General features: G+C 56.7%; 2 protein-coding genes across 4 annotated transcripts in view; one reads left to right on the plus strand and one right to left on the minus strand.

Annotated features, from left to right (window-relative positions):
- Positions 1-16,607, minus strand: part of COL4A2 (collagen type IV alpha 2 chain) — a 163,189-nt gene extending 146,582 nt beyond the window's left edge. For 2 of the 3 annotated variants that reach the window (XM_057707667.1, XM_057707665.1), the window contains exons 1-3: positions 15,397-15,522; positions 14,997-15,084; positions 14,836-14,890 (exon numbers count right to left, since the gene is read on the minus strand). In XM_057707667.1, the coding sequence (XP_057563650.1) occupies positions 14,836-14,890; positions 14,997-15,040 (99 nt within the window). In that variant the 5' untranslated portion in view covers positions 15,041-15,084; positions 15,397-15,522. Of the gene's footprint in view, positions 1-14,835; positions 14,891-14,996; positions 15,085-15,396; positions 15,523-16,590 lie in introns of those variants that run through there. The other variant, XM_057707666.1, reaches the window with a different exon arrangement.
- Positions 15,754-16,676, plus strand: part of COL4A1 (collagen type IV alpha 1 chain) — a 137,177-nt gene continuing 136,254 nt past the window's right edge. The window contains exon 1 of the mRNA XM_057707669.1: positions 15,754-15,955. Coding sequence (XP_057563652.1) covers positions 15,872-15,955 — 84 coding nt within the window. The 5' untranslated portion in view covers positions 15,754-15,871. The remainder of the gene's footprint in view (positions 15,956-16,676) is intronic.

Genomic DNA, 16,676 nt, shown 5'->3' on the forward strand with positions numbered 1-16,676 from the left:
GCCCGGCTCTTTCGAACCCAGCCAGGACCTCAGAGCAGTGTCGATGCGTTTTCTGTGGACTCTGTGTCAGGGATCAGCGTTCCTAGGGGAGGGTGACTTCCCAGGCAAGCCCCATTCCCCCGGCAGCCTCACCATCCCGGGCCCAGGAGGGAGGGAGTCATGGGGCCAAGTTCAGTTATCACTGTGATGGATAAGTGAGGGGTCTGAATGACCCTCCCCCATTCCATTGGCCCATGTGGTCTGGTCACTGGCCACTTTCCACATTCTTACCCTCGACAGAGTTTCCAGAAGCACAAAAGAGGCCACTGGCCAAGCTCCTCTGCCCTGAAGAAAAAGCCCAGCTCAGCCCGCAGACCTCACTGGCCGAATGCTCGCCAGGAGACAGCTGGCACCCTGTCTTGCCGAGGAAGCATATTTTGCATTAGTTTGACTTTGCAGATAAGCCGACGTCTGTCTACCCCAGTAGTTTTCACGCAGCCATTCAAATCGAGTAGGGCAGGGAGAGAGGAGCCCGCGTCACTGGCTGCAGGTGCGTGCTTCTGAGGGCTGAGCCTCTGGCCCTGGGCAGCATGATGCGTGCTGGGATTCTGAACAAAAAGTCCCCAGACACTGAGTGTCGGTTCTGACCAGGGCTCCCGTCTTCCCTGCTGGCTTCCCTCCTGCTTGCGTCTGTCTGGGCTGTGGGTCAGATCGCAGCCCCCACGCGCGACCCGCACTGGGTACTGGGCGCCCACGACCACGACCACGACCCTGGAGCTCACGGGGCCACGCTCAGGTTCGGCAGAAAGAGCAAGCCTCCTTCCCTGGGAGTCTTCTCCCGGGGCCTCTGCCTGCCCTCCCGGCATGAGCGCAGCAGAGGCAGCAAGAGCCATTTCTGCGGACCCTCTGCCTGCGACCCCGACCCTCTGGCTGGCCCCTTGGCTTCTCTGACGCTCACTCGTTTAAACCCTGAGATGCCCAGCTGCAGAGGAGGGAGCATCCGTTAAACAGACATATGCAGCGCCGCTAACTTAAAAGAGAAAAAAACCCACAGCAAGATGGGTTCCAGGCATCCCGCAGGCTCCTCACGCCAACACCTGGTATTGTCCCTGGCACGTGGCTGCTTCTGGGGCCCCCTCGTCCTCCCGGGCGTCGGGTCACAGCCTCCTGACGGCTCCCACCCAGAGCGTGCAGAAGAGACGTGCAGAGTAGCTAGCGGGCCTCAAGCGAGCCCATCTTTGGGATCCAAACTAGTGATGTGGCTAAAGGCCCTCACACTCCCACCCCGGGTTCCAGGGGACCGGCTGCAGGTTTTCACTGGGTCGCTCCCTTCTCTCAGACTGAGAGGTTCAGCAGAGGTGCAGGAGGAGCACTGGGGCTCAGCGTGTCAGAAGCAGCGCACCCGAAGGACCCGTGCTATCAGGGAGTGGTCAGCACCCACCAGACGGCAAGACCCGCATCTAGAGGAGAGGGGCCGCCTGCGAGCCAAGCGGAAGTGGCGGGGGCGGGGGGCCATCTGAGAGACCCAAGTACAGAAGCCCCGTGGCCAACGGGCCCACGTGCTTCTTCCAACCTTGACACTAACCACCGAACCCTACCAGCCAAGACAACAAGGCTGGACTTTAAAACAATAACTCAGGAACGCACAGGAATATTATTCAGCCTCGAAAAGGAAGGACATTCTGACACGTGCTTCAACATGTCTGAACCTTCCAGACATGACGCTAAGTGCGATCAGCCAGTCACAAAAAGACAGATACCGTAGGACTCCACTTCCACGAGGTCCCCAAAACACGCAAACGCAGAGACACGGAGACTGGGGGTGACCAGGGGCTGGGAGGGGGAAGAGGGAGTTACTGTTTAAAGGGACAGAGCTTCACTTTGGGATGATGGAGGAAGTTCCGGAGATGCACGAAGATCGCGCAACAACGTGGATGTTCTTAGTGCGGCTGACTCGTGCGCTTAAAGACGGCTCAGAGGTAAACGCGTGTGTGTTTTATCAACTGCAAGAAGAAAGTATAAAAGAGTGAACACAGGTCTGCACTAGACAGATGCGCAGGAGACCGCGGACGACATAAATAAGGGCATTTTCCAGTGACTCATTTACAAACGCCGCAGGTTTGTCGCGTGTGGGACGTGGGAGTCACACGTCAAGGTTTTATTTTTTAATTTCAGGAAATTTATCTAGTTTGTAACACGTGAAATGCTTCGCAGGAATGAAGAGCTCAGGCAACTTTCTAACGGGAGGGGTTAAGGAAAACCTCGCGAGGCCTGCCTTTTTTCCTGTGTTTATCCTTAGACTCTAGTTGATTCAGCCCAGTGGGGAAGAGAGACCAACGTGAAGGCAAACATGTGGGCAGACGAAGCAGCCTGTCGTTTGTCCTCGCTCAGGGACTAGACGGATCAAGGTTTTGTTAAAGGCGCTGCGGACAGAGAAAGACTGTGTGTGTGTGTACACGTGTGTACATGTGTGTGTACATATGTGTGCACACATGTGTGTGTGTGTGTCTCCGTCCTTGCTGCTTTTACCTCTTCATTAAGGACTGTGGGGACTTAAAAAAGAAAAAATCCAGAGTGCGCATGACCAATCTTCCTCCCCCTCTGGAGTAAAGTCAGTCCTTCATTTCTAGACCATGAGATTCCAACCAGGTCAGAAGCAGGTAACGAACCGCTTCTGTTGAAAAGCCAATAAATCACCCGCCAATCGCAGCTCAGGGGCTCAAATCACCCGCGAATCGCAGAGCAGGGGCTCAAATCACCCGCCAATCACAGAGCAGGGGCTCAGGGTCACCCACCAATCACCGCACACAGGCTCAGGGTCACCTGCCAATCACAGCGCAGGGGCTCAGGCTCACCCGCCAATCACAGCGCAGGAGCTCAGGGTCACCCGCGAATCACAGCGCAGGGCCTCAGAGGTGGCCTAGTCCGCCCACGTGGAGCAGCCGGGCCGAGGACGGGTCACCGGGAGCGGCCACGGGGGCGCCGCGCTGCACCCAGCAGGCTGCGCCTCAGCGCCCAGGGCCTGCGGCTGCGTCTGGCGGGTGGAGGGCCCGGGACTGGAGAACCCGGTGGACACAGCCAGTCGCCCTCCTGACCTCACAGGGCGAGCCGGCCCCGGCGTGGCTCCGACAGTCCCCTGCGGTCACCCGAGGGTGTCCCCGGGGCTGGGCCCCCGCCCGCCTCCTGCAGCCTCCCGCGGGCGACGGCCAGGGCAGCCAGGCTGGCAGACACCGCCTGACCCGGATGCCGGGCCCCACCCGGGGCGGCTCGCTCACAGGCCCTCAGAGGTCCCCAGCTCACCCGCGCCTCCTGCCAGGACAAGGTCCCCAGGCTTCCTAGGAAACCAGAGGCCAGTTCTGCATGCGAGCAGCTGACGACGGACCCGCTTTTGAGCAAAGTGTTAGATCTAGACGGGCACAGAGGGTCGGTGAAGAAATTTGGAATGGGGGTGAAAAGAGGCAGTTAGAACCTGGAAAGAGATGTTTTTATCTCTTTTCTCCCCAGCTTCCTCGATGGGACTGCACTGACTTGACCTGGGAGAGGTTGGCGTTTGTCTTCCATGTCCTGGCAAGAACAACTTGCGGGCAAAAGTGGGTGACGGCTGACACAGGGCCTCCTGCTGGGAGGGGAGACAGGGAGGCAGTGGGAGAGGAAGAAGGAGAGGGAGCTGCGGTGTCCACCTGTACCTGGATGGCGGGGTCCCTTCCCTGGGCCCGTGCACACTTTCTTCCCCGCACAGGCAGCTGAGCTGAGTGACCTGGCTGAGCCCCCATTTCAATCAAGAGCAGATCTGACAACTGCGTTCTCTGTTCCTGTAACGGAGCCGCGCTGGTTCCTTGGAGAATCACTTGGGGGAATAGGAACACGACATTCTCCTTTGAAACTCCAGGAAATCTGTTAAGGCTTTGAAGGAATGCTTCACGTCATGCCTTGAAGGCGTGCTCTTCTGTGATGCTGGGACCCGGCCCCTTACTAGCCAGAAAGTTTGCTGAGCGGACCCCTCCTTCGACGAGCCTTCTTTATAAACATGAATGATTTCTGCCAAGATTGTCATCCTGGTTTTAACGTTGCAGCTTTTTAGAAATGCAAGGAAAATGAACGTGTTTGCTCTTTTGCAGTTTCACAAAAGCCAAGGCAGACAGCTGAAAAAACCACTGTACCGTGTGACTTCACAAAGAGAAACGCATTGACTTTTCCAGCCTCTGGCATCTTGATGTTGATAAGCAGACACAAAAACTGATGTCTACACGCACTGGCATAAGGTTTACAAACCGTTTCAGACTGTTTGCTGTTAATATTCCTTGTTTTGCAACGGGAAGGGAAGGCTGGGCCACGGAAGCTCATGACTAAGACCACGGAAATCCCGTCTGAGCTAAGATTGTCTTGGGCGGGGGGGAGCGGAGCGATGAGGGCAGCTGCCAGACCTGGTGGGAGCTGGTAGGAAAGGAAGGTGCTTTTCAGATAGGAAGGGACAGGATCTCAGGCCCGTATTTGGTCCTTCATTGCAACTTTTCTGTTGTTACAATTAGGACCGTGACCAAGTAAGGAAGAAAGGGAAGGGGGTGATTTTCCCCCTGGAATTTCCAGCTGGACTCTTCCTGTTTGAGGCCACCCATTGGCCTTGCCCACCTGGGCGCTCAGGAGGAAATGTGTGGGTGTGTGTGGGTTCTTCCTGGCTGTGAAACCCCCGCAGCGAGAGAGCTCTGCAGACGGCCCTGTTTGGCAAAGGCTGGGGGAGGGGGTCTCTCTGCTCCCTCCAGAAAGACCTCCTCTCCTAGGTTCAGTGGTGTGTTTTTCTGTGCCACGTTGCCAAACCAAGGCCTCTAGAGTTTTCTTGCTTTGTTAAATGATACTTGGGTCTCAGAATTCTTGGAACAAAATGTCCTGTGTTTGTAAGTCTTTCCATTTGTTCTGGAAATAATTTAGCTACACCTTGACCTAACTTTAATTAAAAGTAACATTCTTCCCTCGGCATTTTCCAGAATTAAGAAAATACAAACAACCGTCCAAAGGCTTTGGGAAGATGCCCCTGCACCCATCTCGCCAAGTGGATGCTTGAGCATTGGTGAGCGTGTCCCCAGCACAGGCTCACGGAGTTACAGCTGCTCCCCACCAGGCAGGTCCAGGGCACCCTGAACTGTGAGGCCCAGAACCTTCTTCCCCACAGTGCCCTCCCACTGGCCTGCTGTGCCCATGTCACTGCCTCTGCCTCTGCCCGAGCGCCTGAGCAGGGACCCTCCTCTGCTCGGCCACCAGGGCCACACGCAGGGCACGTGTGTCGTGGCAGAGAGCCCGCAGTGACTCTTCTCTCCTCTAAAGCAGGGCCTCTATCCCTAATTCTTAGAGAGATGCAAATCCAGACCACAGTGAGGCATCGCCTCACACCAGTTAGAAGGGCCACCATCAGAAAATCTCAAACAATAAATGCTGGAGAGGGTGTGGGGAAAAGGGAACCCTCTTGTACTGTTGGTGGGAATGTAAATTGATACAGCCACTATGGAGAACAGTATGGAGGTTCCTTAAAAAACAAAAAATAGAATTACCATATGACCCAGCCATCCCACTACTAGGCATATATTCAGAGAAAACCATAATTCAAAACATGCACCCCAGTGCTCGCTGCAGCACTATTTACAACAGCCAGGACATGGAAGCAACCTAAATGTCCATCAACAGATGAATGGATAAAGAAGATGTGATACATATATACAATGGAATATTACTCAGCTGTAAAAAGGAATGAAATTCAGTCATTTGTACAGACATGGGTGGACCCACAGGCTGTCATACAGAGTGAAGTGCGTCAGAAAGAGAAAAACAAATATCGTATGTTAATGCATATATGCAGAATCTAGAAAAATGGTACAGACCAACTGGTTTGCAAGGCAGAAACAGAGACACAGATGTAGAGAACAAACATACAGACACCCGGTGGGGAAAGCAGTGGGGTGGGGTGGGGTGGGATGAATTGGGAGATTGGGATTGCCATATATACATTAATATGTATAAAATAGATCCCTAACAAGAAAAAAATATCAAAATCTACACTTAAAAAAATAAAGTAGGGGACCTCTGTGGGCTGCCCACTCCCCACGGACACTGCAGATGGCACGTTTACCTTACAGATTCCATCAGACACTTGGATACGCCTACCCCGAACACCACACACACGCTCAGAACACCCGCCCCTCCCCCCGCCCCCCGCTCCTGGCCTGTCCTCCTCTGGCCCCGGCCCCGTGCCCACGAGAGGACAGAGGTACATGACCTGTGAGTGAACATCAGTCCTAGGAGAACTGAGACGTGTGTTTGGTGGATGAATTTCACATCAACGATCTCACCGTGAACGTGTGACACAGATACTAACATTCCTGTTTCACACGTGAAGAAAAGGAGATAGGGAAGGAAAAGTGACTTTTCCCGGTCATTGGACTCTGACCCAGATGCTCCAACGCTTTTTACCAGACCACGCCCGTCTACCTGTTGGCTCATGGGAACGCTGGTGAAACACGTTAGCACAGAAAATAAAGCCGTGAAAGCAGACCCCAGCGCAGAGAAGCTGGCTCTGGTCCAGGAAAAATGGAGTCTGTCGTCATAACACTGCTGTCCAAGGGGGATGGGGTCCGCTGCACGGCGAAGGTGATCTTGGGAAGGTCTGTCCCTCCCCAGGGGATTTCAAGAACTCTTCCTCCAAGTCAGGACTAACACTTTCCGACAGGCTCTCCATCTGCTCCGAGATGATGCTGTGGTACGTTCATCTCCACCTCCTGGGAGTTCGCAGAGGACCCGGAGAAGGAGGGTTCTGGGACTCTGCCCTGCTGATCAGATCCCCCCCAGAGCTGCTAGTCATCCACACGTGCAGGTCAGCCTCTCTGCAGAGGGGACCCCAGAAAGAAAAGGCCTGCCCGGTGCTCCCTAGAGACCGCCATTCTCCTCCTGCCTGGGCAGTCCTTGGGGAGAGAGGAGCTGGGGTCATCGAAGGGCCGTGTGTGTGTGCATGTGTGTATGTGTTCTGTGTTCTTTATTTCTCTCTCTCATTTCCATAGTTATTTATCTATCTATGCATCTATCATCTATCAATTTATCAACTATGTATATCTGTATCTATCATCTATCACCTATCCATATTCCATATAGATTAATGAGATATACATATATTTACATATGATATCCACATACATGTTTTACACAGCCAACATCTCGCACAGTTGGAGTATATACACATACTCTATGGCTAGGGGTTTGCCGGCCCAGCCCCATGGTTAAGAGCAGAGGTTATGGAATAAGCCAGTCCTGGCCGTCACTCCCAGCTTTCTCCCTTACTGACCTTAAAGTGCTCTAACCTGTGTGCCTCTGTCTGCACCTCTGTAAAGTGGGATGATCACAGAATTGTGGGCGTTTAGCCGGTGATGCGTGTCAGGGGCTGGGACCAGTTCCTGGCACCACGTTGCTGTGTTTCTCCCGTGGGAGGTTTTAGCTGTTCCTGGGGTTCTGGAATGCGAGACGCTTCCTTAGGGGTTCCTCTTCCCAGGGGAGCCCATAAAGACCCTCCCAGGGGACCCCCCCTCCTTTTCTCCAACCTGCAGCCAGTGGCAGGGGTGCGGGCAGAGGCGGCGGGAGGGCGGCAGCCGTTCCCCGTGTGGCTCCTCCCCGACAGCAGTGGGCAGTTACTGCTGCTAATCAGCCTTTCTTTTTCTCTAATGGACAAGCCACAACCCGGGAGGCATCCCAGGGAGCACGTGTCAGTGGCCGTGTCCACACGCAGAAGCCCTTTCCTCTGCTCACATGGGGCCCGCACCCCTCCACAAAGGACAGACAGGCACCCAAAAGGGCTCAGCACGCAGAAAAGCACAGTGTTATGTAAGGCCCACCAGGTACCAGAAAACCAGTTCGTGTCATTCAACCCCACAAATTCTTCGGTAATTCCCCCATGGGAGATCAGTGAACTGGGCAAAAGCAGCAAAATAGGAATTTTAGGGGTGGGGCTGAAACGATCCCTCCGAAAAAATGCAAACGTCTCGCAGAGGGGTCAGCGCTGCCTTTATCCTCCTGTACACAGAGCTTTAGCGGCGGGGGGTAGCACTTAACTGGGGGGAACGTCCACACCGAGCGCACCCACCGTTTCATCTAATCGTTCCTCCTTGTTCCGTGACGGTATTGCTCATCCAGGTTTGTTTCAGTACTTTCAACTCCCTGTACCTTCCCTTATTTGTGGAACCGGCACTCTCTTGGGGGCCTACCTGGATCATACGATGCAGCCGTGAGCGAGACCTGGAGGAAAGAGGTAATGTGCCCCAGGCCTCGCGCCCCGGTGGCTGCCATTCCAGTGCAGGTGATTACACGAGTAAAGACAAACGCTTGATGTCCACAGGAGTCGCGGACGATAATTTAAAATCCTGGCTCTTGGGGATGTGGGGATATATGTATAAATACAGCTGATTGACTTTGGTGTCCCTCAAAAGTTGGTACAAGAGTGTAAAGCAATTATATTCCAATAAAGAGCTAAAAAGAACAGAATAAAATAAAATCCTGGCTCTCTGACGGTAATTTGGGGAGGGCACTTTACTTAGACGCTGAGATGGGCCATTTCCAAGGGACAGAGGCTCCAGCTGGGCACGGGATTCTGACACCGGCTACGCGGGGGCTCTGACAGGCCAGGGGCAGCGTGCCCCTCGTGTCACGGTGGCTTCAGGCTGCTGTGAGGAGAGAGACGGGGTAGGGGAAGCCGCAGAACACAGCCAGCACTGGCTGCTCTGTCCCCGCAGGGCGGAGACAGAGGTGACAGCGTGAGGTGACAGCCACCGGCCACCGGCCATCCTTGTTTCTGGCCCTTGTCCCCAGCCCATGACTGCAGCAGAAGTTGCGGCCACTTGGAGAGCGCTAACGCCAAATTCCACAGTGGCCTGCGGCGATGCAGGGGCGCATCTGGAGGGGGCCTCATCATAGCTGTCCCCGGGTGTCCTAGGCATGCAGGAAGGTGGGGGTGGGCTCTCCTTTCGCACATGGCCCCTACGGACGCTGGCCTGACAAATTAGTGAGCCAGAGGTGAGAGCATGTAAAGCCCTCCTGGAAGCGACACGGTCCTGCAAACCCGCTGTGCCGTCTTGGCTCAGGAAACAACTGTGCAACCGTGTTCTTGCCCTGGTCAGTCGATCAAGAAGAGGGAGGCCGTTGTAGCCCAGCCCTGGAGCCGCTCAGAGATGCTGAAGCGTGGAAACTCCATCAGCGGGCCTTTCCTCCCCTCTCCTTGTAAAGAACTCCACCCAAGTTAGGGAGACAAAAGCCCTTCCCCCAGGCGAGGCCACTTCTGCTAGATTTCCAAGGACACAGAAGTGCCTTTTGTTTGCTTTTTCTATCTGAGCAAAGCGTGGGGACACTATTTCCCTCTCACTGATCCCTGATGTACCACGTTAGGCTTTTCCACTCGCTCTGCACCTGTGTGGACTATGCACGCCAGATGTGCCTGGTTCAGGGCTTCTAAGAGCAGGTTTTTACTTTGAAATGAATTATATTTGCCAAAGGTTTGCAAAGAGTTTGGAGAGTCCCCATACAACCCTTCACCCAGACCTGACGCTGCGATGTCAACATCTTACACAACCTCGGCCCATTTTATCAAAACTAGAAATTAGCATGAGTACATTCACTAAACCACAGACTCCATCAGAATTCCATGTCTTCCCACCAATGTTCTTTCTCTCTTCCAGGAGTCTATCTAGGATACCGTGCTGCACTTAGAGAAGCACTTTCTTTACAAAAGAACGTGTTGCTTCAAAAGGCAGCCTCACTCAGGGTAGGAGAACCCACCCGAACAGAACACCCAGTTCACATCAGGAGCAGGAGGAGACCGGAGATCCTCACATGGGAGAGAACTGGGAAGCCAGGCACCCGGGGGGCTGGGAAGCCAGCGGGTGGGGCCCAGCGGCTCACAAGTCCTTTGAAATTCACTCCCTGACCACGTGGGTGGGGCTGGAGAAACCCACACAGTCTCCCTAAGATTAGACACCTTCTAATCTTCTTTCATGGATAATCAAAAAAAAAAAAAAAAAAAATCACAGACCCCCAGGGAGGCAACTGAAATCGAGGTTAATGAGTCACTCATGCTGTCCCAGGGGAGTCTCACAGTGTGGGAGCAGCCACCAGGGGGGTGGCAGGAGGTTACCACCAGCTAACCTGCTCGTCCTCTGACCCCAGCTCATCAGGTATCACTCACTGGGTTGCAGAAGCTCCCCGCCCCCAAAGATAAGAAGCCTCCTGCAGCACGTTTATCTTAAGTCATCTCTGGAGCAGCCCCAGTGCCTGCCTGGACCAGCCTCCCCTTCCCTGTGTCACAGCTGGGAGGGGTGAGGGCCCAGCCCAGGATGGGCCTGAGGTGGGGGGGTCCCCCCGTCCTCAGCGCTGCCGTTCCAACTCCCTGGGGTGGCTGACCGCCCAGAGCATCCCGGTGTGGACAGACACCAGCTCTCCCTCAAAATGTTAAGTCACTTGCTCTGGGGTCACCCAGCCAGTTAGGAGCCACGCTGGGGTGGTACTGGGTTGCCCCCAACCCTGCTGTGTGGTCCCTGGCCCTGGGTGGCACCAGCTCCCGCGCAGAACGCCCAGCTTCAAGCCGAATCAGCCAAAGTCGGGGTTCCCAACCTCACCCGTCAGCTTCCACACACCAGTGATGAGGCCACCAGGTACAGCAGGAGGCTGGCTTCACATTTTCCTCTCAAGTCCTCTAATCAAAGGTTCCTAATCTGAAAAATCCCTTTTCAGATTAAAAGCGCAAAACCACCATCTTCTACCTACTGACATCTTCATGACTTTATCGTCATTGAGAAGGTTTATCTCCATCGCATTCTAGTTTTTCCCTCGAACTTTCTCTCTCATTTAATTGAAGCCAGCCAGCCATTTTTTTTACCCTCTCTTCAGGAAGACAGACAATCCTTTGATTTTTATTACTTTAGCAAAATTTTTGTTTTCTACTCTAGAACTTTTTACTTGGAATTCCACTCTTCTTTTCTCTCTCTCTGGCCCTAAGTATACCTACAGTGGGAGAGCTGTGGTCCCTCTGTCCCCCTCGTACCTGCATCTGTTCTGGGATGCTAGGACAAATCCCTGGTGTTATTTACTGTGGCCAAGTCACACAAGCCATGCAGGGAGGATTACTGTAAGAGCCTTCAGAGAGCTGGAGATTTGCTTGTTTTTCCACTAACAGAGAAGAAACCTTGTGATATTTCCCTTCTTCTTAGGGGCCCAGATTTTGAACAATAGGACTAGAGCTCCAGGGAATTCTGGGATAGATCTGACCTCCAGGAGTCTTAATTCAAGCATGGGAAGCATCTCAGCACCACAGAGTTCCTGTAACTTACCAATAAGCTGACTGGAAGGAGAAAAGAAAACCTTGAGAATGTATTCCTTCTTTTTCTTTCCTTGGGGGGAGGGAAAGGCATAGCAGCATGCTGGAGCAGCAGGAGAACTTTCCAGAGCCTGGAGCCCTGGGAGGAGCCTGGGAGGCGCCCTGGGAATCTGAGCTGCTGGGAAGGCAGTCTGGAGCCCAGCAACTCCCAGGGCGCACAGCACCTGGGCATCCGGCTCTCCTGGCCGCCCCCCCCCCCCCCGCCCCGATACCTGCAGAATCTATGGTCCCCCTGGCTGAGGTCGGGAGGTCAGCCCAGCCCACGTTTGATCTTTGTTCTCTGGAATTCTCTTGCCCCTAGAGTCACAGGGCTGCTCTCTTAGATCATCAAGGCTGCTGCCCCATCGCTTGAGATAAGAGGCCGTAGTGCCAGCACCGGGGCTCACACACCCCAGGCAACCTGCCTCCGATGTCTGGGATGGTGGCGGTTGAGGATGCGTGTCTCACGTGCACTCACACCCTGGCTCAGCCCTCAGGCCGGGCAGCTGCAGGAAGGCCGCCTGACGACAGAGCACCGCACGCCCAGGGCGCGTGTGTCCGCGCTGGGTCCTGAGCCCAGGCTGCCAGGGGACTTGCTGCTGCCCTCTCTCCCTCCAGACGCCAGAGCGTGTCACCTCTCCCTCGCTCTGGGCTCCTGCCCTTCAGAGCAAAGCAGCAGAGGAGGCGGGGGGCAATTCCCCTTCCCAGACACCAGTGGGGGGGCTCATTCTGCTGCCTCCGCCCAGAGCAAGGAAAGCACGACCAGGAGACTCGACGACTGAAAATCAGCCGTTGACTCAGCAGTCTGACCCTGGGAAACCAAGCAGTGGGGAGATGCCTGGGTTCAAATCTGCTGCTTGCAAAGAGAGACACCTTGGGCAAGGCGTTTAAACTCTTTGTGCCTCTGTTTTCTTATGTGTAAAATGGGGGTAATAATAGTTACCTGCTCAGGTAGGTATGCTTTCCTACGAAGCTTAGATAAAGGCATACAAATTGGCACATAGCAAGTATTCATTAAATAATTATTTACCCTCTCTGCTAACCATTTTCAGTTGCTTCTGCTACAAAACTCTGCAAGCTACAATGAGCAGCCCTTTTTACTGAACTGAATACCCCTGGGAAGACTCTTTGGCACAAGTGGGAAGAGACAGGGTTCTCAAGTGTGGCAGGCACACAGGACAGGAGCTGGACTTGCCACAATGAGGAAAAATTTTTCATAAATACAGTTAAAGGTTAAGGCATTATTTTATGAGTAACAGCCATCACAGCCAGGGGTCAGTAAGAGGTTCCTTAGTGGAGCATCTTTGGTTGAACATGGTAAATTCCATGCTTATTGAATAATATGTATCGACATGTCTCTAGTAAAAATGACTCAAAAGTATCTGTCTGTATCTGTAGATTTAGACTCTAAAGCCAGGGGAAAAGAAATAAACTGGCGAGGGACTCCAGTGCCTTCCACCCCAACCCGCTAACTCAGTGGCTGCCAAACTTGCGCATCGTGTGGCAGGGCGGACTCCCAGGCTCCACCCCAGAGAGTCTGACCGGAAGATCTGAGATGTGGACCAGAGGTCTGGATGTTTAATCAGCCTTTCCAGGTGAGTGAAGGGGTCCAAGGAGTGTCCTCCGAGAAGCACTGCTAGGCAATAAATGCTCTGGGTCCCCTCCAAGGATCAGGGAGCAGAGACTCAGGTGAGTATGAGGCACCTGAGGGGCTTTGGAGGAAGGCACAGCAGTGTATCAGATGGAACAAGCTGGGAGATAGTCTCTTCCTGTTCAAAGTGTGGCAACGCGGGCTCAGGATTTATGAGACCAGGGCAGAGCTGTCTTTAGTGCCCAGGTCTTCTGACATGAAGCCCTTTCCACTCATTTGAGAATCAGTCCCAGAGAAGATTCTCATCATCCTCAGGAAGGAAAGCACTGATGTTACAAAAGTGGTTCTAAGGACGAAGGGGTGTGGGTGAGCACAGCCAATGCACATTCTCAGTAGGACTGGGAGCTTTCCTTTGCAGGGAACCTCCTCCTCTGAGTGTGTGTGTGTGTGTGTGTGTGTGTGTGTGTGTGTGTGTGTGTGTGTGTGTGTCTGTGTGTGTGTGTATGCCCTGGCTCCCAGCTCTGGGCCAAGTCCTGTATGTCATGTGCACATAAGGACCCATGAGGGCCACTGGGCTGGTTCAAATATCTAGGCTCTGATCTTCTGCAATCAGACCATGTGCAAAGGAAGGAGAGACAGACCCGAGCTCTTAAGAAAACTTTGGCCTGGAATGCTCTGGTCAAAGTCTACGGACTGCTCTTCTGACTCTCCATCTTGGGCCCTGAAGTGGAGCAGAAGGCAGCAGAAAAGTGAGGCTAAAGGTTTTTTTCCCAAGCGAGGACAGCTCTTCCTGGCTCACAGCCTTCAAAGCCCTTGTTTGTTTTACGTGAGGACGGAACAACGTGAAAATAACAGAATTCACATCAAACCACGAACACAGCCTCCCACGGTGCCTGTGTGCACTCTACCCAGAGTGGTGGTGAGGGGGGTCTCAACTGAGCCACCTGGGAGACTGGGTGCCACCGAACTCCATCAGACAGCCCAGGCGAGGGTGGGCTCCAGCACACCTGGTAAAGCCCCCTCGACTTTCAGTCCCCATTTCAACATGTGGGTCCTCAACTGAAGGGACCCGGCAAACCTGTGACAGCTCAGCCATGCCTCCCGAAACTCAACCAAGGTGGCTCCTGCGACAATGTTCAAAATCCCACAGTGAAGTCACCAGGCAGGGACAGTGCTGGCAGAGTCCCCTTGAACGGCAGGGCTGGGGGTGGGGCACTCGGTCAGCAGCGTCCCTGGTGGGAGTCTTAGCTGCCCCACCCTGGCTCTTCGGGAGCCAGAGAGCATCTTGGCCCCCCGCAGTGTTTTCTGCCATGGTTCCCTCTCAGCGATACCAGGAGTACAACGTCGCGGGGTCCTCCTCGCCTTGCCCACACCCCCAAAGCCTCTCATTCAAAAGAAGGAAAATTCTGCCAAGGGCAGGACCTCGACACCAGCTTCTGATGCCACACAAGCTACTCTCGCCCTAAGCCTGGCGCCTGAGGGCCACGTGTCTGACCGCCTCGATTCTAAGGCCGAGCTTTGCTTCTAACGACCGGTTTTGCTCAAACGAGGGGAAAGGATGCCGCGAGACATGTTTTTAATTACTGGTTCCCAAGGAAGAGCCGACGCCAGTAACGCACAGGATTGAAGGGGGACCCAAAGGAGGGCAAACCGGAGTTACTCCGGGAAGACGAGCTTTCTCAGAGCCTGGGCTGGGTCGGGGCTGCCGGGGACACCCAGGTACACAGAGGCGCGCGCGCGCGCACACACACACACACACACACACACACACACACACACACACACACACGCTCAGGTGACCACGCGCTCGTGGCCTTCTAGCAAGGCCACTCAGCGTCCCAACCACTCTCTCTGTCACGCAAATCAGCCCGGAGCGCGAGCCAGGACTTACCGCCAGGACGCTCTGGGCCAGGAGCCCCACTGTCACGGCCCCCAGGAGCATCCACCTGGATGGGAGAGGGAGAAAGAGCGCCGTGAGTGTGCGGCCCCGGCTTAGCAGTTCCTAAAAGCACCCGCGCGCGGGACCCAGGGGACCGGCAGAAGGTCGCTTACCGCCGCAGGGCAGGGCGCGACGCCGCGCGCTGGCCTCGGTCCATGTTCCCCGTCCGGCCCCTCGGGGTTCCGATCCGTCCCTCCTAGCCTGCAAGGCGACACAAAGCGGGCTTAGCCTGGCCGGGGAGCGAGCATCCTCGCCGCCCGGCCGGCGTCCTCGAGACGCGGGAAAGCGGGGTGCGCCCCGCCTCCTGCCGGGGTGACCGAGAGCCACCCCGCGCCGCGGCCGGGGAGCGGGGGAGCCGGCCCACCTAGGCCCGGGTGGGGGCCGCTCAGCAGCGGTCGCTCCGTCCCCTCCGCCTTCCCGCTCCGAGAGCCGGGCGCGCAGCCCCGGCGGCGCGGGGCGCCCGAGTCCCTGCCCTCCTCCGCCCGGGGCTCGGCGTCCCGGGGCCGCTCCTACCTCGGGCCCGGCTTCAGCGGCGGCCGCCCGCGCGCACCCGCCCTCCACGGGCGCCGCCGGCGGCCCGAGCAGCGCGGCCGGCCTCGCGGGCTCCCGGGGCGGCCCTCGGGGCTCCGCCGGCGCGGCGAGCGCGGGGCGCGGAGCTGGCGGCGGCGGCGGCGGCGGGGCGCGGAGCGCGGAGCCCTGCGTCCCGGCGCGCGGCGGCCACACTCCCCCGGCCGCGCGCTCCTGCCGCCTCTTACCCGCGCCGCAGGGTCCTCCCCCTCGGAGGCGCCGCCCGCCCCGCGCCGCCGAGGGGAGGGGCAGCGCCAACAAATTGGGGAGCTCGCCGGGCCGCGCTCAGGTCTGCGCCGCGAGCCGCCGCGCCCGGGACGGTGCGCCGCGCTCGAGCCCCGGCCCCGCGGGAGTGCGCCGCCCGCCGCCGCCGCCGCCGCCGCCGTCCTCCGCCGGTGCCCGCCGCCCCGGGCGCGCCAGCATGGGGCCCCCGCGAGGCGTCTGGCTGCTGCTGCTGCCCGCCGCCCTCCTGCTCCACGAGGAGGGCAGCCGCGCCGCCGCCAAGGTGAGTCCCGGCCGGCTCGGCGCCCGGCGTCCCGCCCCGCCGCCCCGCGCCCCGGCGCCCCGCGCGGCGCCTTTGTCCCCGGCCGGAGCCGCCCTCCGCGCCCGGGGCTCGCGCGCGGCACGGGCGGGCGCGCTCTGCTGGCCGGCGCCCGCCGGGGACCCCCGTGGGCCGCGACCGCGCATCCGTGAGGGAGCCTCCTTTGTTGTGGGCCGGGGAGGGGCGAGTCGGGGCACTCCTCGAGGCCGGGGGGCGGCCGAGCAGGACGGGGTGCTCCCCGCGCGGGGGGAGGGTGCCCGGGAGCCGGCGGGATTTGAACCCGCACCTCGGGGCGCCTGGCCGCCGGGCGCCTTCACCTGCCCCGGGCTCCCGAGGGGGCCGGGGGCCGGAGCGGTGGACACGCGCGCCGCGTGCTGTGCGGAGCCCCGCACATGTGCCCGGGAGCCGCTTTGGGCGTGTTTCTCGGGTGCTTTGGAGACGGGTGGTTGATACTGAGCAGCCCTGGGCCCTTTGCCTGGAAACAGCTGTATCTTGGCTTTCCCACGGCTTTGCTGTCGCCGAAGCACGCTAAGGAACAGCCCAGGAGCTTTTCTGTCCTGCAGCTTTCAGACATTTCCATACTCGACTCGATGACTTACACTAATATAGTAAAAACAGTTATAACCGCATTACATTGGAGTGTGAAACCAAAATGAGACTCCATCGCATTGTTCTGTGCGCAGAT

This window comes from Hippopotamus amphibius, chromosome 14, assembly GCF_030028045.1.
Source record: "Hippopotamus amphibius kiboko isolate mHipAmp2 chromosome 14, mHipAmp2.hap2, whole genome shotgun sequence".
NCBI classification, from domain to species: Eukaryota; Metazoa; Chordata; class Mammalia; order Artiodactyla; family Hippopotamidae; genus Hippopotamus; species Hippopotamus amphibius.